This window comes from Chrysochloris asiatica, unplaced genomic scaffold, assembly GCF_000296735.1.
Source record: "Chrysochloris asiatica unplaced genomic scaffold, ChrAsi1.0 scaffold00087, whole genome shotgun sequence".
Lineage (NCBI taxonomy): Eukaryota > Metazoa > Chordata > Mammalia > Afrosoricida > Chrysochloridae > Chrysochloris > Chrysochloris asiatica.
In genome coordinates, this window is record NW_006408605.1 from 874,597 (window position 1) to 900,709 (window position 26,113).

The 26,113-nt window shown below is 43.0% G+C and overlaps 1 protein-coding gene across 1 annotated transcript in view; it reads left to right on the forward strand.

Moving 5' to 3' along the window:
- The first annotated feature begins 1,576 nt into the window (after positions 1-1,576).
- PCBD2 (pterin-4 alpha-carbinolamine dehydratase/dimerization cofactor of hepatocyte nuclear factor 1 alpha (TCF1) 2) overlaps positions 1,577-26,113 on the forward strand; it is a 60,443-nt gene continuing 35,906 nt past the window's right edge. Inside the window, exons 1-3 of the mRNA XM_006866209.1 lie at positions 1,577-1,606; positions 3,867-4,202; positions 8,331-8,462. Coding sequence (XP_006866271.1) covers positions 1,577-1,606; positions 3,867-4,202; positions 8,331-8,462 — 498 coding nt within the window. The remainder of the gene's footprint in view (positions 1,607-3,866; positions 4,203-8,330; positions 8,463-26,113) is intronic.

The window sequence follows — 26,113 nt, forward strand, 5'->3', positions numbered from 1 at the left end:
TATACATTTCTACTGAGTTTCCATAGTTACAGGTATAACTTGGTGGTGGTGGTTATGTGCTGAGGAGTTGATTTTGACTCATGGTGACCCTGTATAGAATTTCCAAGGCTGTAAATCTTTATGGGAGCAGAATGCCTCATCTTTCTCCCTTGGAGCAGCCGGTAGATTCAAACTGCCGACCTTGTGATTATCATCTCAGCTCATAATTCACTATGCTACCAGAGCTCCTTAGGTATAACTTCTTGTTAAGTGCCATTGAGTTGGTTCTGACCCATAATGGTGGTTATGTGCCATGGAGTCGGTTCCAACTCGTAGTGACCCTGTACAGGGTTTCTGAGGCTGTAAATCTTTACGGGAGCAGAAAGCTTCATCTTTCTCCCGTGGAACAGCTGGTAGTTTCAAACTGCTGACCCTAAGGTTTGCAGCCCAATTCGTAACCACTATGGTATCAGAGTTCCTTAATGGCCTTGTATAGGGTTTTCAAGGGAGTGATTGGTAAGCTTGAACCGCCAACCTTGTACTTCAAACTACCTTTTAAGTCCAGTGCATTAATCCACAGCACCATACCAGGTATAACTTAAAACCTTGCTTTTGTTGTTTAACAAGTGATATTGCCTAACCACAGCTACATAGTAGGCATCTGAGTAGATTCTAACTGAGCCTGTTTTCTTTTGCTGGATATACTGGCTGTATATGGCTTCATTGAGAGCAAATACCCAGAGTAAGAATTACCCTATCAAAGTGTGGATATATTTGTCTTCTGACATATAGGGAGTATAGACTGGGGGATGAGGGGAAGCTCCAAGATAACTAATAGATAGATCCATGGTTTTGCTTCTAGCACTTGGCTGAGACCAGCTCTACAGGGGTTCCATGGAGAGGTGGGTCTCTTAAGTAGGATGAGAAGTAGAAAGGAGGGAAGTGGTCTAAGACTAGCTAAATCATGAAAGCCAAGCATGGTATTGACTACAGAGGATGTGTTCAGTAAATCTTTGCTGAGCGAGCTAAGTGCCATTAAGTCAGTTCTAACTCATGGTGACCCTTTTAGGGTTTCTGAGCACATCAGCCTGTTGGGAGCAGCCGAGCTGAAGGTCCCTGACTGGTAGTTTAACCCAAGGATTGCAACTGAACAGTTGTGGTCCAGAAACTCGGGGCTGCATCCATGTCAAACCTCCCTCCCCCACTCCCCCCAAGGAACTTGCAGGGTGCTCAGGGGACAGGGAACTTGCAAGCTCTTTCCTTGTATTTAGCTATGTCCTTTGGCTCAGCTTGCGCAACATTCTAGCCTCCCTAATCAGTGTTCCAGCTAGCTACCACAAGTTAAAAGTTTTTCTGATTAAGTTCCGCTTACTGCAGACTCCTTCAGTACAAGATGTTCTTGTACTCCTTCCCTTAAGCACCTCCCCTTGAGCTTGTGTATATAATAAACTGGCTACCTTGGTCTGTGCTGCAGTATCTCCATCAGTGCTGCGTCCCACCTGGTCCCAACTTTTTTTATTTCACTTGTGTCTTGTGTCTTCCTTTTTTTTCTCATCTCCCGTCGCCCCTACTTGTGTTTACTCTCTCTGTGCGGGTCATGGAGAATAGCCGATTGTCAGATGTGGCAGTTGGCCCCAGCACCAGCCATTCCTCGGAAACCCTATACAGGGTCGCTGTGGGTTAGAAATGACTCAGTAGCACTTAATAATAACAGCAACAAATGATGGATTACTGCCCATAATTCCATCATTAGTCTCTTGACTTTAGGCACCAGACAAAAGAAATCAAGGATGGTTTAGTATGGAGTGACAGGGGGTCTTGTGTCTTGGATACATTTCTTGAAATCAGTGAGCCACTTTCCATTAGGGTTGCAGGGTGAGTCTTCCCAAGTTTTCCTTTTCAATAGTTAGCTCTTGTCAGTGGGCAAAAGGGAAGAAAGTATGTTTGGCCTGCAGTCTGAATTGTAGGTTACTTTGCAGCAAAGCCTTTATTTTACCCATTTCTATATGGGAAATAAAATAGATTGCTAACAATTGATAAGTTTAACTTAAAATACTCAGATTTTTTAAGAGCACATTTTATATATTCCTGAGTGTACTGTTACCTCATTTACAAAATACTAATATTAATTTGCTTAACCTAGGAAAAACATGACATACTTGAATAAACTAAGAAGTACTGAGTTGAGTACTTTAAATGGGTGAACTTTATTGAACTGTAAAAGAGTATGTGCATACAAATGAGGGTAAATAAAAATTTGTTGGTACTAGGGTTCCAGTTCATACTGTATAGGTTTATTCCAAACAAAATGTGTTTAAACATGTCTCTGGTCAATGGGTGGCTGCAGACAAGTTCTCTCAGTAATTTAGTTTCATTAGGGTGCCTTCAAAAAAAGGTCCACAGTGTTTCCCAGGGGATATGCTGGGCCAGTTAAATGCAAGACAGGAAGGTCAGCTCAGGAGGTTTTTTTTTTTACTTCCAAAAAGGGTAACCTTGATAGATTTTCTTAAAGGACACAGGATGATTGTGGGGGCTTATGAAGAAGTTTTAAGAAAATGGAAAACTGCATTTGTGAGAAAAAATAAGGAAAGTGGTGCCAAGGATTTCCCCCCCCCCCATCACAATGCACCTGCTCATTCTTGAAAGGTGAAGAATTGTCCTATGAGAATTTTGATCATTCCCCTTCAGACTTTTTGTTCCTCAAAGTCAACATTTAAAATATGATTTGGGTCCCTTGTGGTATGAATCAAAGAGCACAGAATTCTTAAGAGATAGGTTAGAGGTGGAAATACTGCCTTCCGAAGTGTATAGACCTAGATGGAGGATATGTTTAGAAACAATAGCCTTACATTTTGATATTTTTGTTTAATAAAGCTTTCTATGATTTTTTTTAGCAATATCTTTTGATTCACCTTTGCGTAGATATACACATATGGATACATGAAGCAATACCCCCCAAAGGTGATAAAAGAATAAATTAAATTTGTCCAAAAGTTAATGTTGCTGTTTAGTGTCGTTCAGTAGGTTCCAACGCATAGGAACCCTGTATAGGTCAGAGGAGTGGCTGGTGAGTTCAAACAGACCTCGTGGTCCAGTGCTTATCCCACAGCGCCACACCAGGACTCCAATGTTAACGACCGCTGGACTGCAAAGTCGCTTTGAGCTGCAAGGTTGGCCTTTCAAGCTCACTAGCTGCTCCTTGGAAACCCTATACAGGGTCATTATGGGTCCGAACTGACTCAACAGCATTTAACCACCTTTTTACTGAGATCTGAGTCCTGGTGTGGTGCTGTGGGTTAATGGGCCAGACTGCAAAGCCCTTTGAACTGTAAGGTTGACGGTTCAAGGTCACCAGCTGCTTCTCAGAAACCCCATACAGGGTCGCAATCGGTTGGTACCGACTCGACAGTACTTAACAACAAATGCTTTAGGACAAGCACCGGACTGCTAACCACAAGATTTTTAGTTTAAACCCACCAGCAGCTCTGTAAAGCCTATACAATGTCTCTATGAGTCAGAACCGACTTGATGGCACATTAACAACAAAGACAAATCTTGCCCTAGGACTTGCAACTAAGTAATGACTGCAGAATTTCGATTCTAAACCACAGCATTAGTGGCATAAGGATGGACTGCTGAGATTGGGCCATCTGGGTGGAACTATTAGCCACTGTTCACCCCAGCCCCCGCCTAATTCAGTCGGAGCTGAGGATGGTCAGCCAGTTCGCTAGGCCAGCAGAGGGGGCGGGATTTCCAACACCGCAGAGGTCACCCCTCCAGCTGGCCCACCTCTCCTGCACAGATGGGAAAACCCGGGAGCAGGGTTGGGAGAAGTAGAGAGCAGAGGTTGAGAGCGCGAGCCTCTGGTCTGGCCTGCGGGCCCGCAGTGCCGCACCCTCCACGCTGCAATAAAGTTGGCAGCCATTGAAGCTCCTGAGGGCCTTCTGGGGACTGCGTTGTGCCTGCGCCTTCGCGGAGGGCCCGGGCTGTGTGGGGAGGCTCGGCTCAGGGCAGAAAGCTGCTCTTACGCCTCCCGCCTCCAGGCCTGTCCCGTGGCGAAACTGCCAGGGCGGCGGGTACCCAACCGGGCGGGCGCGGGACGCGGACGGGCAGACAGGCAGCGCGCCGGGCACCTTCGGCGAGCGGCCATGGCTGTGGCGCGTGGGGCGACCCGCCGCCTGTTTGCGGCGCTGCGGGGCCGGAGCCCGAGCCTCGCGGCCATGGTGAGTGTGGAGGACCCTCGTGGTGGGAGTAGGGCAAGGCCTCCCCGGCACCCGCTGAATGGCTGGAGGGGCCGGGCAGACTCTGAAGTCGGCGCGGCTTGCGGGTCGCCACGTTTGAAGACCTGCCTGACGCACAGGTCAGAGCGAAGTGTGTCCACAGCACCTTCCTAGTTTGCACTTGCTTAAAAATTCCATCATAGGCTACGCATTTACTACAAACTAGAACGAGTTTTGCTTAAAGAAGAAAAAAAGAATAGTAGTTGTAATAATATTTGATGTTTAGTCCGACAGGCCCTTTAGATTGTACGCTCGGTGAGAGCAGGGACCGTCTCCACCAAGGCACGCTCTAAGCGGGTTGGCTGAAATGTTGGATCACCGTATTTTTTTTTGGAGCAGATGTTAATAAATGATACTTTTTGTGCCACAAGTTGCTTTTTTTCCTTACCACTTTCGAAGGGTCACCCTGTCACTTTTATTGCTATAGAAATTAATATTTTGTTATCAATTAATTTGATGGAAAAGTTTTAACATGCAGCATCACCTAGTGGCGAGATGTTGCAAAAGCTTACTATTTTCCTTTTCTTACGTTGGCCTTTTGGCTCTGTTTGAAATTTAAAATAGCTGCGTGGTTCAAGGTGATAAGCACTGTTTCCTGGCCATTCAGGAGAGAACCCGAGTTGAGTGCTTACTGTCACGTAGGCATACCTCGAGGCACAACTCTGCCCAAGACGCTGGCGATCAAGTAAATACGGGGTGTTAAAGGGCAGAATGAATACTCGAATGATGTGAGTGGTTGCCACGAACCAGCTTCTTCCCTGGGTGTCTTCACATTCAAAATCTCCTTAAGCCTTTCAAAAACAATAACAACAACCCCTCAACTGGTGGTTCTGTGCCGTGGGGTCGGTTCTGACTCATAGTGATCCTGTACAGGGTTTCCGAGGCTGCAAATCTTTATGGGAGCAGAAAGCCTCATCTTTCTCCCGCGGAACAGCTGGTAGCTTCGAACTGCTGACCCTGAGGTTCACAGCCCGATTCGTAACCACTACAGCTACCAGAGCTCAACTGGTAGATACTGTAATATCCCTACTATGGAGGGAGGGTACTAGAATTCAGAGACTAAGTGACTTCAGCAGCCCCCTGGTGCAGAGGTTAAGTGCTCAGCAGCTAACCTAAAGTGAATCCACCAGCCACTTGGTGGGAGAAAGAGGAAGCACTCTGCTTTGTAAGGATTTGCAGCCTTGGAAACTCAGTGGGGCATTTCTACTCTGCCCTTGTTGTTAAGTGCCGTCGAAGTCGAGTCGATTCCGGCCCATAGCGACCCTGTATAGGGTTTCCAGGGAGCAGCTGGTGAGCTTGAACCACCGACCTTACAATTCAAACAACTTTGCAGTCTGATGCATTAGCCCACAGCGCCACAGGGTAGCAGTGATATTTGATAGCAATGAGTTTGTGTTTGTTTTTAAAGAGACTTCTTCAGTGTTCTATAGCTAAAAGTAACAAGGATAGGTCTTGAGTCAAATTTAAACAGTTAACTAGTTGCCCTTGAACTCATGACAACCCATATACATCATAATAGAACTATGCTCCATTGGTTTTTTTTTTTAAATTGTGAATTGAGTGATGAACAGACAAGATCATCAGTTTTATTTTCAACCAATCTATGTTTCTAAATGATTACAATCCCCTCCCTGCAACAAGTTACTTTGCTTCCTCCCAGTGCTTTCCCTTTTACATCTTTATTTTCCACAAATCAACAAAGCAAAAATACTTGATGTATACATACAAAAAAAAAAAAGCAAAAAAATATTCATTTAAATGTCCAAAGGACAAAATTTGCAAGCCAGCCTCTAGCCCACAGGCACTGAGCCTTTCTCAACCCATGCTTTATAGGGGTTTCAGTGTCTGATTTTTGGGGGAAGTAGATAGCCAGGTCTTTCTTCTCAGTTGCTCCTTAGTGAACTCCAACCTTCAAGCTTTTGGTAGCTGAGCATGTTAATTGTTTATGCCACTCCAAATCCTATGTTGGTCTTGGCCTCTCTTTCCCTATTTCTCCCACCCCCCAAATTAACCCCACCACAAAGGGTTCTACTGAGGTCGAGTCCCCAAGCAGGCCATTAGGGTTATATGGATGAAGTGGCTCCATTTCACGGTCTTGGGCATGATCCCTGTTTCTGGGCAGACATCTGTGGTGAGCAGAGTGCTCACATGATCTCAGTGGGGATGCGGATGACCGAGCATGAAGAGAGAAACAGCTCAGAGCTGTTCCACAGGCCCCAGGTGACTGCTACATTACCGATGGCATATGTGATAGCTTTCGTTGTGGCAATTCAGTGTGGACACACAGAATTAGTTTCTTTTCCCCCAAACTCTCAGTTGACCTAATATATTTAATAAGAATTTTAGGTTATTTCCTATAGAGGAACTTCGTGTAAAAGTGTTTTAAACTGTCATTGTACCACTGAGTAGATCTCTTGGTTCTTAATTGTAAATTGTTTTAGATAAGTCTATAAATGTTTTTAGTTATTCAGGAGGTATTTTCTTTCTTTTGTTAGTGATGAGGAAGGGTAACTGCTCTAGCGAGGAAAAAACTAGAAAACTGGTTCATTGTTTTTTGTTTTTTTTTCTTAACAAAATAAGTTGTCTGAAAGTAAAGTCATTTTTTTGCCCTTTTGATGTCAGTAATGTCAATGATAAAGGATTTCTGGATTTCTGAAGTGGGAGTGAATTACAATTTCATGGTAGACAATCAGGCTCAGCCCAGCATTGCTCTTGGATGAGAGTCTTTACATTAGTACAGTCTTTCTGGTGACCTTCACTTTCTCACAGTGTCCTGAAGTCGGTAAGACAGGAGGTAGTGGTTAGCACTTAATGCTCTCCTGGCTTCAAAAAGGGTGTCCTGTGCACTGGCCATAGTGTTTAGAGTTCTTTCATTTAAGCAACAAATAATGTGTTAAGTGTAGGCCTGGTAACTGTAACCAGCAGAATTTGGATTTGCAGATGACATCACTGGGGTGAGTAGAAACAAGGCAGATAATGCACACAAGTACTTTGGATGGACGTTACTCTGCTCATACCCGAGAGACTGTATCTTTTGGCTCTCAGAAAAAGATTTCTTAAATACACTCCACTAAAACAAGGGCTTTTTACCTGTAATCCAGAAGGTCTGTGCATTCTTAGAAGTTATACAAATTCTGTGTAAATGTGCATTTGATTTTTCTCTCTGAGGTTGGCTCTTACTAGATTCTGAAAGAGGATAATGACCCTCAGAAGGTTAAAACCCATGTAAGTAGGTAGTGAAACCTACTGCTTAGTTAGTGTGGCACCATCCAAAGAGCAGCAGACCAGGAGCTTCAAGCCCTGGGTTCTAATCCTGACTCTGGCATGACTTACAGAATTTTCACAGATGGGTATTTTTATCCTGGAGTATTACATTTTTGCAAAATGTTTCTTGACTTGGGCAGTGGTAATGGCCAGTCTTTCAGTTGTAGCTGTAATAAACCAGAGAAGCAGCAGTAAGGGGTAGAGAGAGAACATACTATGACGGCAGTTTGTTTTGTACAGAGCTAGCCTGGGAAACCCTATGCAGGGTCACTATGAGCCGGAACTAACTCCATGCGCACACACCACTAGCCTTGCTATGGAGTCCTGGTAGGGTGCTGTGGGTTAATGCGCTGGACTGCAAAGTCAGTTTAAACAGCAAGGTTGGCAGTTCAAGCTCAACAGCAGCTTCTCAGAAACCCTATACAGGGCTGCTGTGCACTTAACAACAACAACAACAACATAACCTTGCTTTGGTCTATCTTTTGAAAATTTAGTGTTTTGAGGTCAAAGGATCCAGAGATGGTTACAGTTTGTTGTCCCTGAAACCTTTAGGCATAAAGTAGGAGCCCTAGTGGTGCAGCAGTTAAGCATTTAGCAACTAACCCAAAAATTGAGGTTTGAATTCACTGGAGAAAGATGTGCAGTCTGCCTCCGTAAAGATGAACAGCTTTGAGAACTCGATGAGTCAATTCTCCCAGTCTTAGAGAGCTGCATTTGAATCAACTTGACAGCAAAAAGCATGCATAAGGTAATTTGAGTTTAAACAAGCATATACATTTCCAGATATTAAATGTGTTCTTATTGCAGTCAGCAGATGCTCACGGATTGACAGCAGAGGAGAGGAACCAAGTTATACTTGACCTTAAAGCTGCAGGATGGTTGGAATTAAGTGAGAGAAATGCTATCTACAAAGAGTTCTCGTTCAAAAATTTTAATCAGGTAATTATGATCAATTCTTGCTGGTGCTATGGTCTATTTTTGCCACCTTAGGCAGTGATTGTATTCCATACTACTGGCTGTTTGGCCCCAGGTGGATTCAGGTTCCAAATCTTCCTTAAGACTTCCATCTTTGGTGACAGGTGCTACCACCTACCTGGCCCGTTCTCAGCTCTGGGGGAGAGTGGTGTTTCATGTCATTTGGAAAAATCAACTTTAAAAATTACTATTGCTTTGGTTTGGTGTGGGTTAGGATATTTGTTATTGTTTTTTTTTGGAAATTTCAAATAGTGTTAAAAATGGTGTGAGCTTTTTGTATTGAACTGTAAAAATGGGTGAGGAATGTACACCCTCCTGTCTGATTTCTCCTATTGTTCCTGGGAAGTTGGTAAGTTTTATTTTCTTTCTGTGGTTGTTATTTCTACCTCTGAGTCATCTCCCAAGTTGCACCCTCTTCCTTTGTGGCCCCTCTTCCCCAAGTCCAATGGTGGTGGTGGTGGTACACTGTCGAGTCAGTTCCAACTCAAAATGACCCTGTTCAGGGTTTCCAACATTGTAAATCTTTGCAGGAACAGAAAGCCTCATCTGTCCGAGGAGTGCCTGGTGGATTCGAACTGTTGACCTTTGAGTTAGCAGCCCAACTCATAACTCACTACACTACCAGGGCTCTTTCCATGCCCAGTGTTGTTATTGTTAAGTGCCGATTCATAATGATCTTGTGTAGTGTTTCCAAGGAGCAGCTGGTGGGTCTGAACCACCGACCTTGTGGTTAGCAATCCAGTGCTTACTTTACAGAAGCAGGACTCCTCCACGCCCAGTAACTAGCCTTAAAATCTTTTCTCAACATCTGACCTTCCCCTTTGGAGATTTGGCCTTAACAAGGTTCTATTTGGGCCCCACCCTGTTTAGAGAGTCATCTCCCATGACTTGCCCATCAGTTATTACTCTATGCATTTATGAAAAGTAAATGCTTTCGACCGTTTCCTGTTTGTTTAGTTAGTTTGGCAATCCTTTAGACAGTTTAATTGTTTTTATTTATATTAGGTGTCGGCATCTAGAAGTCAGGGACCATGTTTGCTTAAAGAATTCTCTATTGTACAGGCATTTGATAAATGTAGACATTGGTGATACTGCTTGCTAATTTCTAGAAGGGTGTGTGAGGACCAGCTTTCCACCAAAGGAACCTTCGGCTTGTTTTCCTAGTCAATACCTTTGGCTCCAGTGAGCTGTGTGCACTCACTCTTCTGCTCTCCATCCATCTGGCTGCCAGCTTTCTGCTGTGAGTCTCCAACTCCTAAGGAAACCTGTACCAAGCAGACCGCCTGTCCCTGCCACCCCACGTGTTCGACAGCTCTTGTCAGGGGCTTAGCACTTGGTGGCTGGTAGCAGGGAATCCCATTGGTACAGTAAGCTTGTGCATAAGCTCTAGGTAGCATTTGCTAAGCTTATTAAAATTCTGACATGTGTACAGCCCGACTTCTGTAAGCCTGGGCTAATTTATTGGCCTTGAACATGTGGCTTAAAGTACTTGAGTGGTGCTGCCTCGGTCTCTGCCCATGATTCAGTCCTGCAGCACCGCAGTAACCTTGAGCATGGAGTGGCATTCCGAAATGGCAAGGAAGGGAAGTTCTGCAGGGCATCCTTGATTAATTGTAATATTATTCACTGGGACCTTCAATTAACTAGGCTTTCCCTGCCTCCTTCACCCCTCTTTTAGGGGGAGAAAATCAGCTGATATGAGAGAACTTATTCAGAGAACAAACCTTAAGGTGGTTGTGGTTATATCTTGGGGTCAGTTTTCCAACCAGTCTCCTCCTTCTTTATGTATCGTGGCCTGTAATGTCAACTGATAATGACATCTGTCAATGCCCCCAGCCAGAGACCAACAGGCACATGTCTGTGTTTGAACAAGTTGGGAATATTACTGGTTGCACCGAGGGAGAATGTGCCCTGGGGAACCCTGGGTCATCTCAGGAACAGGGTGTTGTAGAAGACTTAAGAAATTTGGGCTTATGTTAGTGATTTTAAAGATTTTGAGGAAAGAGAGCTTTGTTCTGAATTGGATAATGATGTCAGGGAGAGGAAATAGTTCTGGGTGTTTGAATAAATTTGAACAAGGGGAGCAGACTAAGAGAGGCTATAGCTGAAACTGGCAGTGAGGCAATAGTCACTCATGTTAGCCGGAAGTTGCAGGTGTTTGGTATTTTGTAGTTTGGACAGTGTTCATGTTTTGTCTGTGTTCAGAGTGGTTGCAGAGTGGTCTTGTTTCTTTCTGTCTTGGTCCACCATGGTCATAGAATGACCTTGTCTGATGCTGAAGTTTATGTACAACAGTAGAACACCAAGGCCTTGCTGGGAGTGCCAGGCCAGCTCCCCAAATGTGACGAAGGGTCTTCTTTTCTCTTTCTCACAACTGATGCCTTCAGAGTGGTGACCCTCTGGTATTCATAGATCCTTACACATCTTTCATTTAAGAGACCAGCCTTGTTTGGTTGTAGCAATAAATAACATTACATTGTTGTTAAGTCCTGTCAAGTCAATTTCCAACTCATAGCGCCCCTGTATAGGGTTTCCAGGGTGATAAATCTTTGTGGGTGCAGAAAACCTCATCTTTCTCTCGTGGAGCATTGTGTGGATTCAAACTGCCAACCTTATGGTTCACATTCCAGTGCTTGCCCTACAGAGGCACCATGCTCCCACACATTATATTGGTGGTGGTGGTTGTATGCCACCGAGTTGGTTCTGACCCATAGTGACCCCGTATAGTGTTTCTGAGGCTGTAAATCTATGCAGGAGCAGAAAACCTCATCCTTCTCCCTTGGAGCGACTGGTAGATTTGAACCAATGACCTTACATTCAGCAGCCCAGCTTGTAATCCACTGTGCTACCAGAGCTCCTACACACTATATTGTTGTTGTTGCTATGTGCCGTTGAGTCGGTTCCAACCCATAGTGACCCTGTGTAGCTTTTCCAAGGAGCAGCTGGTGAGCTTGAACTGCCAGCATTGCAATTAAAACCGACTTTGCAGTCCAGTGCATTAACCCACAGTGCCACACTGAGACACTCCTCATGTTATATTGATTGATTGATGATTATGTGCCATGGAGTTAGTTCCGACTCATAGCGACAGGGTTTCCAGGCTGTAAATCTTTACGGGAGCAGAAAGCCTCATCTTTCTCCAGTGTAATAGCTGGTAGTTTCGAACTGCAGACTTTCAGGTTAGCAGCCCAGTTTGTAACCACTTCGCTACCAGAGCTTTTTACACATTATATTGTTGTTGTTGTTGTTAAGTGCCATCAAGTCAGTTCCGGCCCATAGTGACCCTGTATAGAGTTTCTGAGGAGTGACTAGTGAACTTGAACTGCCTACCTTGCTGTTCAAACTGACCTTGTAGTCCAGCACATTAACCCACAGTGCCACACCAGGACTCCAACACATCATATTGTTGTTGTTGTTAAGTGCTGTCGAGTCAATTTCGACCCATAGCGACCCTGTATAGGGTTTCCAAGGAGCCGCTGGTGAGCTTGAACCACCAACCTTGCAGTTCAAATGGCTTTGCAGTCTGGTGCCTTAACCCACAGCGCCACACCAGGACTCCAGAACGTTATAACTGCCAACCTTGTGGTTCACAATCCAGTGCTGATCCTATAGTGCCACACCAGGAATCTGAAAGAAACTATATATATAGAAAAAGACCAGAGAAGAACAGAAAAATGAACATAGCTATCATGGATAAAACAAAAGGTAATTTGTACCATCCTAATATAACATGTTATATTAGCACTGGACTGTGAACCACAAGGTTGGCAGTTCAAATCCACCAGCTGCTCCTCGGAAACCGGAGGTTGCTGTGAGTCAGAACTGAGTCGACGGCACTTAACAACAACATAGTTTATTTAAAATGTGGCGATTGTATATGCAGTGAACATTTAAAAAATTCATTTATTTATATTTTATTCATTAATTCAACAAATGTTTATTATCTTCTCTGTGCCAGACATGATTCCAAGCTCATGTGTCTCACATTTCAGTGGTAGACAATAAACAGATGAATGTTGTTGTTGTTAGGTGCCATTGAGTCAGGACCAACCCATTCTACGTACAGCAGAACGAAACAGTGCCCAGTCCTGGGCCAACCTCACTACTGTTAATACGTTTGAGTCCATTGATGCTGCTATTGTACCACAATCCATCTCATTGGGGGTCTTCCTCTTTTTTCTCTGACCCTCCACCTTACCAAACATGATATCCTTCTTCAGCAACTGCTCCCTCCTGACAATATGTCTGAAGTATGAGAGACGAAGTGAATAGGGAAGATAATTTCAGGGAATTATAAGTGTCATGACAGAGACTAAAATGGGATACTGGAATAAAGTATGGAGGGCATGGGTACTACTTTAGATGGAGTAGTGAGAGATGGCCTCTCTGGGGTGGGTGGTTTAAGGGAGACATCTGAGGCCTGAGTAATGCGAAGGAGTTCAGTGTGCGAAGATCTGAGGGCAGAGATTCCAGATGGACAGAATAACAAGTACAGCATTCCAGAAGTGGGAATGATCTGGGCATGACTGAGAAAGAGGCAGAAAGCTAGTGTTGTGGAGTGGATGGAGAGAGGAGAAGAGGGTGGTGGGAGATGAGGGCGAAGTGAGGGGTAGATGGATGCTGGGTGAGGGGAGAATGAAGAGTCTTGCTTTGGACGTGTCTGGTGTGAGGCACTTATTAATCATCTAAGGGGTGCTGTTGGGCTGGCAGTTGGATATGTGAGGTCACAGCTCAGGCTAGGGCTATCTATGTGAGTGTGCCCAGTATACATATGGTCTTAATAGTTATTGTTCACTGACATCCAGTTGTTCCAACTTATAGCAACCCTGCATAGGGTTTCTAAGGAGCGGCTGTTGGGTTTGAACTGACCTTGCAGTCCAGCACATTATCCTGCAGCACCACAGGGTAGAATGAGCAGGTGGCGGCGAGAAGACAGCATATCTGAGTATAGATGCAGGCAGGTTGGTACTTTTGTCCTGGAAAAAGAGGTTGTTGTTGTTATGTGCCATGGAGTTGGTTCCGACTAATAGCAACCCTGTATAAGGTTCCAAGGCTGTAAATCTTTATGGGAGCAGAAAGCCTCATCTTTCTCCTGTGGAACAGCTGATGGTTTCGAACTGCTGACTGTGAGATTAGTAGCCCAATTCGTAATCACTATGCTACCAGAGCTCCTTAAAGAGATACTTCATTTTTTTTTTTTTCAGTGAGGTCATCAACTGAGAGTGACCAGGGGTGGAAGGGAGGGGTGTTGGAGATCTAGGGAGACCAGGGAAGATGTGCAGTAGTCATCTGGGGGAACATAGGGTGGGGTAGTCAGTTGCTGGACAGTGTTCAGTGTTCACTGGAGATTTATGGTCATACATTTTGCGTGGAGATTTTCTATCTCTTATCTAACCATGTGCAGCCACTTTGGCACAGGCTTGCAGTAGTGTTTAAAAAGGACGGAGCTTTTGTCAGATGAGTGCAGTGGAAGAACAGAGGGGTGAGGTAACTAAAGATGTGTGTAAGGGAGAGATTAAAACAATGGAGCATTTTAAGCTGGTAAATTGGTAGGGAAGTGTGGATGTGATGTGAGAGATGGATAGTGAAAAGGTGGGAATGTAATTTGATGTAATCTTTTTGGAGAGCAATTAGATCATGTCTCATCTGTCAGTTTGTTGTACTGTGGTGGCTTGTGTGTTGCTGTGATTCTGAAAGCTATGCCACCGGTATTTTAAATACCAGTAGGGGCACCCATGGTAGATGGTTTCAGATGAGCTTCCTAAAACAGATTAGGAAGAAGGAGAGGTGGATTACTTTTGATATTTAGTCACCAAAAATCTTATGTCTACCAGTAGAACACTTTCAGCACTAGAATATTATCAGATATAGTGCTGGAAAATGAACCCCTCCTTTTTTTCAATGACATCATCTTCAGGTTGGAGAGCACTCAAAGTATGACTAGGGAAGAGCTGCCTCCACTAAGTAGAGTTGATCATGATGAGGCAAATGAAGTAAAGCTTTCAGTACTTTTATTTGCTGATGGAACACAACTCAAAATGAGGAGAAACAGCTGTAAACATCCATCAATAATCAGAACTTGGAATGTACAAAGTATAAATCTAGGAAAATTGGAAGTTGTTGAAATGGAATGTACAAGCATCCATATCCTAGTGAACCAAAATGGACTGGCTTTGGCCATTTTGACTCTGATAATCACACGGCATTGCATGCATCATCTAAAAGAACACTTCAAGATCTATCTTGAAGTACAAAGCTGTCTGTGATAGGATAATATCCATATACCTACAATGAAGACCAGAGACCTGGTGTGGTGCTGTGGGCTAATGCATCAGACTGCAAAGTTGTTTGAACTGCAAGGTTGGTAGTTCAAGCTCACCACCTGCTCTTTGGAAACCCTATACAGGGTTGCTATGGGTCGGAATCAACTCATCGGCACTTAACAACAACAATGAAGACCAGTTAATACAACTATGTTGTTTTTGTTGTCCGACCCATAGCGACCCTGTACAGGGTTTCTGAAGCTGTAAATCTTTACGGGAGCAGAAAGCCTCATCTTTCTCCCGTGGAGCGACTGGTAGTTTTGAACTGCTGACCTTGTGGTTTGCAGCCCGATTCGTAACCACTACGCTACCAGATCAATTTTATGCATCAAACACTCAAGCCAATAATGATGAAATTGAAAAATTCTACCAACTTCTCCAGTCTAAAATTGTTCAAACATGCAATCAAAATGTATTAATAATTACTGGCGATTGGAATGCAAAAGTTGGAAATGAAGAAGGATCAGTAGTTGGAAAAATATGGCCTTGGTGATCGAAATGATGTTGGAGATTATGTGGAAGAATTTTGTAAGACCAATGACTTTTTCATTGCAGATCTATTTTTAAAACAACATAAAAGATGGTTATACATATGGACCTCAGCAGATGGAATACACAGAAATCAAATTGACTACATTTGTGGTAAGAGATGGTGAAAAGCTCCACACCATCAGCCAAAACAAGGCCAGGAGCAGACTGTGTGGAGCAGATCGTCAATAGCTCATATGCAAGTTCAGGCTGAAGCTGAAGAAAATGAAAACTAGTCCATGAAAGCCAAAATATGACCTTGAACATATCCCATATGAATTTAGAGATCATCTCAAGAACAGATTTGATGAACTACATACTAATGACCAAACACCAGAAGACTTGTGGATGACATCAAGAACATCATACATGAAGAAAGCAAAAAGTCATTAAGAAGACAAGAAAGAAGGAAAAGACCAAAATGGATTTCAGAAGAGACACTGAAACTTGCTCTCCAGCATAGAGATGCTAAAGCAAATAGAAGAAATGAGAAGGTAAAAGAGCTGAATATAAAATTTCAAAGGTCAGCTTGAGAAGACAAAGTCAAATATTATAATAAAATGTGCAAAGACCTGGAGTTAGATGAAAATACTGAAGAAAAAATTCAAGTCTTGAGTTGTAATATTGAAGGATTCTATGGGCAAAATATTGAATGATGCAGAAAGCATCAAAAGAAGATGAAAGGAACACACTGTCACTGTACCAAAACGAAATGGTCACTGTTCAACCATTTCAAGAGGTAACATATGATCAAGAGCCAATGATACTGAAGGAAGAAGTCCAATGGTGTGAAGGCATTAGCAAAGAACCAGGCACCTGGAATTGATGGAACACAAATGGAAATCTTTCAGAAAACTGAGATACCACTGGAGGTGCTCACTCATCTATGCCAAGAAATTTACAAGACAGCTACCTGCCCAACTTTTTGAAAGAAATCCATATTTGTGCCCATTCCAAAGAGAGGTGACCCATGGATTGTGGAAACCATTGGACAATATCATTATTATCACATGCAAGTAAAATTTTGCTGAAGATAATTTTAAAATGGCTGCAATAGTCCATTGACAGGGAGCTGCCTGAGGATCATGCCACATTCAGATGGGAACGTGGAACGAGGGGGATCATTGCTGATGTAACACGGATCTTGGCTAAAAGCAGACAATACTTGAAAGATGTTTACCTGTGCTTCATTGACTATGCAAAGGTTTTCAATTGCATGGATCATGACACACTGTAGACAATTATTGTGGAGAATGACTATTCTGGAACACTTAATTGTGCTCTTGAGGAACTTGCACATAGACTAAGAGGCAGTTCAAACAGAACAAGGGACACTGAATGATTTTAAATCAGGAAAAGGTTGTATTCTTTACCATACTTATTCAATCTGTATGCTAAGCAAGTAATCTGAGAAACTGGATTACTTGAAGAAGAACGTGGCATCAGGATTGGAGGAAGACTCCTTAACAACCTGCAATATGCAGATGATACAGCTTTGCTAGCTGAAAGTGAAGAGGACGTAAAATACTTACTGATGAAGATGAAAGGCCACAACCTTCGGTACGGGTTGCTCCTCAATGTAAAGAAAATAAAAAAACCATTATAACTGTACTGACAGACAATATCAAGATAAATGGTGAAAACATTGAAATTGTCAAAGACTTCATTTTGCTTGGATCAACCATTAACACTCATAGAAGCAGCAGCCAGGAAATCAAATGACATTTTGCATTAGGCAAAGACCTAATGCACAAGACCTCTTTAAAGTGTTCAAAGATGTCAGTTTGAGGACATAAGGTGTGCTTGACCCAAACCATGGTATTTTCAGTAGCCTCATATGCATGTTAAAATTGGATGATAAATAAGGAAGACTGTAGCAGAATAGATGCATTTGAGTTATGGTGTTGTAGGAGAATATTAAATGTATATGAACTGCCAGAAGGATGAACAAATCTGTGTTGAAAGAAGTACAGTCAGAATGCTTCTTAGAAGTCAGGATGGCCAGAATCCGTTCTTATACTTTGGACTTACTATTAGAAGGCACCAGTCCCTGGAGAAGGACATCATGCTTGGTAAAATGGAGGGTCAGTGAAAAAGAGGAAGACCCCCAAGGAAATGGATTGCAGAGGCAGCAGTAATGGGCTCAAATGTAGCAATGATTGTGAGATTGGGACAGGACCGGACAGTGTTTCGTTCTGTTGTGCATAAGGTTGCTATGAGTTGGTACCTAGCAACATGGCACCCAACAACATCAATTTTTAAAATGTACATACCAATGTCTTACCCTAGAAAACTGTTTTCTAGATATAGTCCTCCATGTATGCAAAAATGGTTATGAACACTGTCCCTTATAGTCCCATGCATCTATCATTTTTTTTATGTGAGCAGGCCTTACCATATGCAGGTAACTCCACCCTTGGCAGGAGTTAAGGGAGGCCCACTGTGTTCCATATACTCCTGACAACAGTATCACCATTTCTGGCCTTGGATCTATGAACTGAAGAAGCCACAATCAAGAACAGTGACTTATTTTCCCTTAAGAGAGGGTGACCCACTTTTTTTTTCCCTTCTTAAATCTTTGCTGAATATGTAGGTTTTGTTTGTTTTTTTCAAAGTGCTGTTTCTTTTGCTCAATAGATTTCCAGTTATCTACTGTCTTTTTTTTTTTATTTTTTTAGTTGGTGTTGTTAAATGCCATCAAGTCAATTCCAACTCATAGTGACCCTGTCTAGGGTCTCCAAGGAGTGACTGGTGGGTTTGAACTGCCAACCTTGCAGTTAGCAGTCCAGTAATTACCTTACAGTGCTACACCAGGACTCCTTTAAAAAATTTTACATATAATAAATCTTCAGGATTATACTTGTTTGGACACTGCAAATTTAAAATGGTTTATTAATGCAATGTGTGTAAAATAGTACCACAAGTTTGCTTTAGTATTACTGTAGTTTATTACTATGGAAAAATGAAAAATTTCCGACTTGTGCTGGCCAGATTCATACATTTAAGAAACATTTTCAGGTTCACTGGGTAAAAAAATAACTTTTTCATAAACCTTTGGTTCATTCTAGGTAAGTAAAATATGTTTGAAGTTTTTTTGTCTCCAGTTTTATTCTGAGCTATGGTTAGCTCCAAAGAGGCCAAACTCATTTGATAGCTCAGATGGCTGCAAGCACTTGGGGATTCCCCCTCCTGCCTCGAGTTGCTTCTGACTGGTAGTGACCCTGCAGGGCAGGCTAGAACTACTCCCTAGGGCTTCCGAGACTTGAAATCTTTACAAGTGCAGACAGTCTGGTCTTTCTCCAGGGAGTGACTGTTAGGTGTGAATCGTTGACACTGTGTTTAGCAGCCTTGTGCTTAACCCACTGTGTCATCAGGGCTCCCACTTGGGGATTAAAAACCCCCTGCTGAAGAGTCAATTCTGACTCCCTGTTGACTCTCAGAGTTTAATACTTTGTAGTTTTCAAAACTGTAAATCTTTACAGGAGCAGACAGCTTTCTCTTTCTTCCATGGAGTGGCTGAAGGGTTTGAACCACAGACCTTAAGGTTAGTAGTTCAGTGCTTAACCAGAATTCCCAATTGGGTATTACAAGTATGTAAATTCTCAAGAGATCCTAATCATGTAGGTGGATCAAATCATGGTAGATTTCGGTTGTTGCCTTTAAATGGTGGCTCATGGGCTCTGCACTGCATTGAGGTGGGCAGTGTAGTGCGTTGGTGACAGGTGACATTTGTGAACAGTCAGAGCCTGCATCTCTGGAACTCGAAGCAGGGAGTTTCCTCTCTTGGAATGCTTGCACTCAGACAGGGTGGGGCTGGCATTTGTAAAGCTGTTTTGCCTTTTTTTTTCTGTTCATGTGGACATAAGGAGGGAGAGGTCTCTAAGTGACATATAAATGTATTCTTGGTGTTTGGCAACTGCAGGGTGTCTGCATTGAAAGAACAAAATGACAGTTAGAAATATGGGTGTGTGTGTCCCATAAAGATAAATTTCACTATTGGTTGTCATGAATAGGGGCAAGCAGGCACTTACACAATTGGGGGAAATTTTAAGCTTTAGAAGTAGTGCAGGTGGTAAGGTTTTGGAAGTTGAGAAACAACTATACCAGATGCCAGCAGGTGGAGCCCTCCTGGGTAAGAGCCCAGGCTGACCAGGCGGCAGGCAACCTAAGCCCCCAGGAGGGCTGCCCTCTTCTCTCACTCCTGGATTCTGAATAGAGTTCCCCTATTCAGCATGGAAACAACTGAGTATCAGGAATAGGTAAGTAGTGGTGGCTGAGAACCTGACTTGGCTTGATACTTTTTGGGTGAATGGAGAATTCTGGGTGGAGGACAGAAAGAGTTTCTAATTGGTAATGGAGAGAACATGTTTGATTCTGGAAAAAGGAGCAAGTTGAACTAGAAAGCACTCGAGTTCCCTGCATTCCTCGAGGAATGCCTGCATCTTGTCTCCCTTCACTTTTTCAGATGAGGCTGACCTGTCGATCATTTGACTATATTAGGTTGAGTTATGTGGGCTGACTCTTTTGACCCCCAAAGAAGGGCAGTTTTCCACGTTTCAATGTAATAGTGTGTCAGTGTGTAGTAGCTTTTGCAGTGTGTACTGTGTCCTCTTCATCACAGCTGCTGCCACGGAAAGATTTCCGGGGCTTCCGCAGGAGGTGGGAGCAGTGTTCTGAATGGCCACAGCCTTGTGGGCGAGGAGGACCCTGTGCATCTCAAAGCAGTAGCTCCATCTGTGAGTTGGGGCAGGGAAGGGGGGTTTTGTAAATGATTTCTCTTCCTGTGGCCCAGACTCCTGCTGTAGAACAGCAGGATACAGTTGCTGTTGACTGACTTTATAAAAATGTTTTATTGAGGATTTTGATAATAGGCGCATGGGTAACATTTTAAACCCTTTCAGTAAAGTCACACAAGAGACAACTGTTCATGAAAATTTTAACAATCTTCTACAGGACATTGGTGGAGGTCTCAATAACTCTTGTTGTGAGTGAATTAGTTCGGATTTCTTTGCTCATTGTTGTGCAGCAAAATTATGAGTCAGTAATGCAGTCACATCAGTGTTACACTGAGCCTTCTTGAAAGCACTCCTCAGACTCTGAGGGCAGAGAAGCACCCCTAGAGAGGGGGTTCCCAGGACTAATCAGGATCAGGTTAGGAAGTGTCAGTTTGCATGTAAAGTTCAGTCTAACATTTGTGAGTCTGGAAGCCAAGTAAAGGGAACATGTATATGGTTATCACACACAGTAGCTTGTGCTTACCACGTGCCCACTGATGGGCTTTGTCACTACAGTAAACACAGTAGTACCCAGTAAAATATAAAGCCTTCATTGGAATGGAGAGTAGAGAAAATTGTTAGCAAACTTTACCTAAAATTTGAGACACTAATACAAAGACCTGTGTGAAATTCAATGTTGATGTTCACTTTGGGTTTACTCTAGGATTTTCAGGGAGTCCTGGCAGGATGAAGCTAGAACATCAGCGTTTGTGTCTACTAGGGAAGGGAAATGAGTGCTGAAAATGTTATCATTTGGAATCTCCCTTCTGCCGTCTATGTCATACAGTAGGTTTGGACCTGATGTGTATTTGCCAAAACACATGCAGTAGATAGATGAGGGGAAATGTAAAACAGGTGTCAAAATTGCAATGTGACACCACTAAGCAGTATGAAAATGCCGTGGTCATTACACTGTCCTTTAATAAAAATGGGCTTTTAACTGCGTTTTTTCTTTGTCATATAGTAAGTAAATCTTCTGTTTACAGAACTTAGTCTGAGTATTTTGTAAAAGTCAAACAGCCAAGAAATATAATTTCCTCAATAGTCTTTGTCTTGCCCTTTTACAGATGGCGTAAAATCAGGTGTGTAAAAAATAGAAAAGCAGTTGAGCTGACATGAAAGGTATTTCAGATTTATGCTTTACAGATGATATTGGTATGATTAATGCATTCATTGCTTTTTTTTCATAGCTTTTCACAGATAATGTACATGATGCATGGAAAATGCTGTGGGTTTAAATCTTTGCCAGGTTTAGACTGTGAATATCAACAGATGTTATCATATAAGTACCATAATTATTATCAAATAAAAAAATTGTTATGAAATGCATTGACATAAATTTCATTTATGTAAATTGCTTTCATTAGTATAAAACTTTAGTGTAACTGTTAGGGTTTGTGCAGCACTTTAGATGAGATTAACTTGGTATAATGTGGTCGCAAATGGGTTGCTCTAAATTTAACTGACAAGAAAATAACACTGTAGAGTTAGAAAATTACTAAGGCATTTGTTTTCAGCCTACATTGCTGGTACAGCTTAAATAGGTTGAATGTGAATGAATAACAATGGACGGCTGGCTCAATAATTACAGAAAATAATTTAAAGGAGACCTTCAATAATAACTTATAAGTATTCTGGTCTTGCTTTTTTCCATCCTGTTTCTGTTTTTCTCTGGTACGCCAGCTCACTGCTTCAGTGTGACCATTATCAATAGCATTTAGGTTCACACAGCCGGAGTTTTGCCAATTGAGTTTTTGGTACATTAGGGCTATGACACAGAACCTTACCAATTCAGCTATTTCAAAATACTGCGGTTGGGTGCCCGATAGAGTCTCTCAGCGAGTCAGTAGTTTTTAGCAGCAAAGACGATGCAGCACTAATGTCTCAATGGCCTGGTGGTGACTAGTTTCTACCTGCTCTCGGGAGGGATTCGGGCACCAGTGTGGACAGGTGGCTCAGTTGCTTTTTCCCTGACTCTGAGTTCTCTGCGTCTGATTTCTGTATCTACATCCTCTTGTTTCTTTTTCTTTTTGACACTTCCACATTTTGCATATAATTTTAAGACAAACTTCCATCTCAAAATGGCATGTTTTGTTCTTTTAAACAAAACAAAGCAATAATATTGTCTCCCCTGTTTTGCAGATAATGTAACATCACATTGCCCTTCTGATCTAGGCTAGAATGGGATATTCTAATCAACTTACTGCATTTGACAGAAGAGTGCTGACCCAAATTGAGATCATGGAATTACCTAGGGTCACATGGGGTCATGTCGCAGTAGGTGCCAGGCTCACCCCTCTTGTTCCTACAGCAACATTTGAAATCCTCTGTGATATAGAAAGTTCTTCTTTTGGAGATAAGTTTGTTTTCCAAGGTCTACCTGTTGGATCACTTTTCTACCATAAGTGGATTCCACCATACTTCCCTGAGAAAGGGAATATTCACCAGCTAAAACAAACAAAGCTGTACTTGTTTAGGAGTAACCCAGGTATCACTGTTGAGCAATCAGAGGCCATTTAATTGTATCATTAAAATCAAATACTGCCAAAATAGCAAATGCCACTGATGAATCTGTTTGCCTATGTGCCCAGCTAGCAAGGCAGGATTGTGGCCTTCTACCATATCATTTATCAAACTAACTGTTCAGATACCCTGTTCTTGCCATAGCAGTGCTGGCTGTGGACACGCCCCAGGTGTTCTGAAGCAGACACAGTTCAGGCTGAGCCTGGAGCCACATGGCTTCTCCACTAGCTCAATGAGGGGCTTGAACTGGCCACTGCTGAGGGCCTATACCCCTCTGGGCCCAAGGTGTGGAAGGAGGAAAATGCATAAGAAGCAGATGATTGTGTTTCTGCTGAGAGCTCTCAGTTTTTTGGGGGAGGTGGCCCATCTGAATTGAACCATCAGGCACTAAAATGTAAAATACTAGTGAACAAAAGGAGATGTATTTTAGGGTAGCTGCTTGGAGAAGGGGAGTTTTGAATTGGTCCTTGAAGATCTGATAGGTTTTTTGGTGCTAGAGCTAAGGGAGGGATCGATTAGCAGGTGACAGAGGTCAATGATGGAGAAAGAGGACACATTTTTGTAATGTGTTTGGGAAATAACAGCTCTAATCCTGGTGTGGCACTGTGGGTTAATGTGCTTTACCGCAAGATTGGTTTGAACCGCAGGGTCAGCGGTTCAGGCTCACCAGCCACTCCTTGGAAACGCTATACAGGATCACTATAGGTCTGAACTGATTGATGGCACTTGACAACAACAACAATCCTGATGTGGCATTGTAACATAAGCACTAGACTGCTAACCACAAAGTTGATGGTTCAAACCCATCAGTTGCTCCTGGAAACTCTATATAGGGTCTCTATGAGCCGGAACCTACCTGATGGCACTTAATAACAGTCCTGTTAGTTTGGCAAACTGGAGTACAGATTGACAGGGAGGGGTCTTGGTGAACTCACTCTGGATATAGTATGGCCTCAAGCTTAGGGTGTTGAAACCAGACTCTTGCCTTTCTGTCTTTCCTCCTGGTTGTTTCCTTTTTCCAGCAGTACCTTCATCCTTTTAAGCACACAGACCTGAAACTGAAGAATTCTCTTCTGTTGTCTTCAATTATGCTCGCTGACCAAGCACTGGTCAGGTTCCCTTTAGTGTCTCTCACCAAGACTTGCTTCTGGTCTGTGTGCACCTTGCCTCACCCTAGGGTTCCTGCTGAAACCTCCTGACAGCCTTTCACCTCTAGACTCTCCCTGCCCCCATCCAGGCTGCACATCACTTTGTTGTGTCCATGTTGGGCTTTGCTCAGAAAATCACAGTACCTTCCAGGTGTATTCTATAGGACATACTTTAACTTCTCAGTGGTTTTCAAAGTTGCCCATGGGTCTGACTCTAACTCTGCTTCTTGTTTACTCCTCTGCAAAAGGCTTCTTCCTTCTGGAAGAGGATAGAGAAAAGTGAGGAAACCAGGGCTCTGGGGGTGGGATACAGAATAGTTTGGCCAAGGCCACACAGTAAGGGGCCATGCTGAATCTAGGCCAATATCCCTAGCCTTTCAGTTCAGTTCCTTCTACTGTTATTCAAAGTCTTCTTCCTTACCATGCCCCATCCTACTCTACCCTATCTTACCTGTCCACATCCTACTCACTTCTAGTCAGTCATATCTGACTTTATGCACTTAATGGTAATGAGTAACTACTGAGTACTTACTGTGTACTAGGCATTGTGTCAGACTCTGGGGATGCAGTTGTGACCAAAGCAGATATTGTTCCATGTTCATGGTGCTTACATTGTAGTAAGGAAGAGCGAGCATAAATGAAGGAAAAACCCCAAATGTGTATCATGAGAGAAAACCCTAATAGCTAATGCTTATTGAACACGTTAGCTATGTGCCAGGAACTATTGTAAGGACTTTACATATAACCATTCATTTAATCCTCACAAAATCCTGTGAAGTAGATACTATTATTCTCATCTTAAAGATGAGGAAACTAAAGCTTAGCTGAAGTAACTTGCCCAAAGTCACACAGCTAGTAAGCAGTGTGACCCAGGTAGTTCATGCGTTAGCTTCTGTGCAGTGTTTAATCTCCAGGAGGAAAGAAGAATGGGACGACTGGATTCAGTGTGAGGAGAGTCAGAGAAGGCCACTCTAAAGAAGTGACAAACTGATGCGTGTTTTCAAAGACCACTCAGAGGAAGCGAAAGACCACCCTCAGAAGGAGTGAAGGGGCAAAAGTCAAATAGGGAAGACTAGTCTGGAGGCAGTTGTACCCATCCTGATGAGACATCATTGCTGTGGTGGACGGGGGCTATGACAGAACAGACAGAGAAGTGTAGAGACTGCAGCTGTATTGAGGAGTTTAAGTAAGTCACACTAACTCTTCTAGAGAATCCAAATATAGAGACAAACCACAGTTTGTCTAACTGGAAGGGGTGGGGTACTAGTAATGGTACTGAGGAAGCAGAGTGGGAGTGTTAAGAAGGACTCCAGCTTTTAGGCATGTACCCTTTTATCTTGAATAGTTGACCATTCTATGGTGTGTACCATTCTATGGTGTCCCCCCTCTATACCTGTTGCTTGGCTAATTTTGTTGGGTTGCTTTTTAAATCATAACTTGGTGTTCTGGATAGAAGAATTTTAAAATACGTTGATGTATTTTGAGACATATTTTGAGAAATTTTGGTGTAAAAATATTGCTTTAAGGTCATTCTGCATATCAAACCCCCTGCTGTTAGGTAAGTTCCAACTCAGAGTGGCCCTCTAGGGCACAATAGGGTTTCTAAGCCTATAACCTTTATGGAAGCAGATGGACACATCTTTCTCCTGGAGAGCAGATGGTGGGCTCAAACTGATGAGCTTCCAATTAGCCGCTGAGCTTTTAACCTTTGTGCTGCCAGAGACACCAGAGCCCTATTCTACATACAGGTAAACTTTAATGTTGCATTTTTTTTTACCTGAAATGCAGCCAAACCAGTTTTTTTTATGACCATTTTGAAAGTCAGAGTGTTTTATGGAGTAATGAGTGTTTGTATGTCTGCTAGGTGTCAGTAGCTCTCTGTTAGGTGACTTGTGAAATTGTATAGGCTGTTTCACGGAAACCTCCCAGCAGTTTTGCCAGGTTAGGTCTCAGAGTCCCCATTTTGTCGGTGGAGCAAACAGTCAGGGAAGTTAAGGAACTTGCTCAGACTTACTGAGCAAGCAGATGGCAAGGCCAGTTTTCAAAGCCTAGGCATCCTGCCCCCAGGTGACTGCTCTTACCCTCTAGCGCAAGTCTACATTTTGAAGGGTCCTGGTGTTGGCATTGTGAGTTAATGCTCTGGACTGCAAAGTCAGTTTGAACTACAAGGTCGGTGGTTCAAGTTCACTAGCCGCTCCTTGGAAACCCTATATAGGGTCGCTATGGGTTGGAAGCGTAGTGGTTACGAATCGGGCTGCAAACCTTAAGGTCAGTGGTTCGAAACTACCAGCCGCTCCGTGGGAGAAAGATGAGGCTTT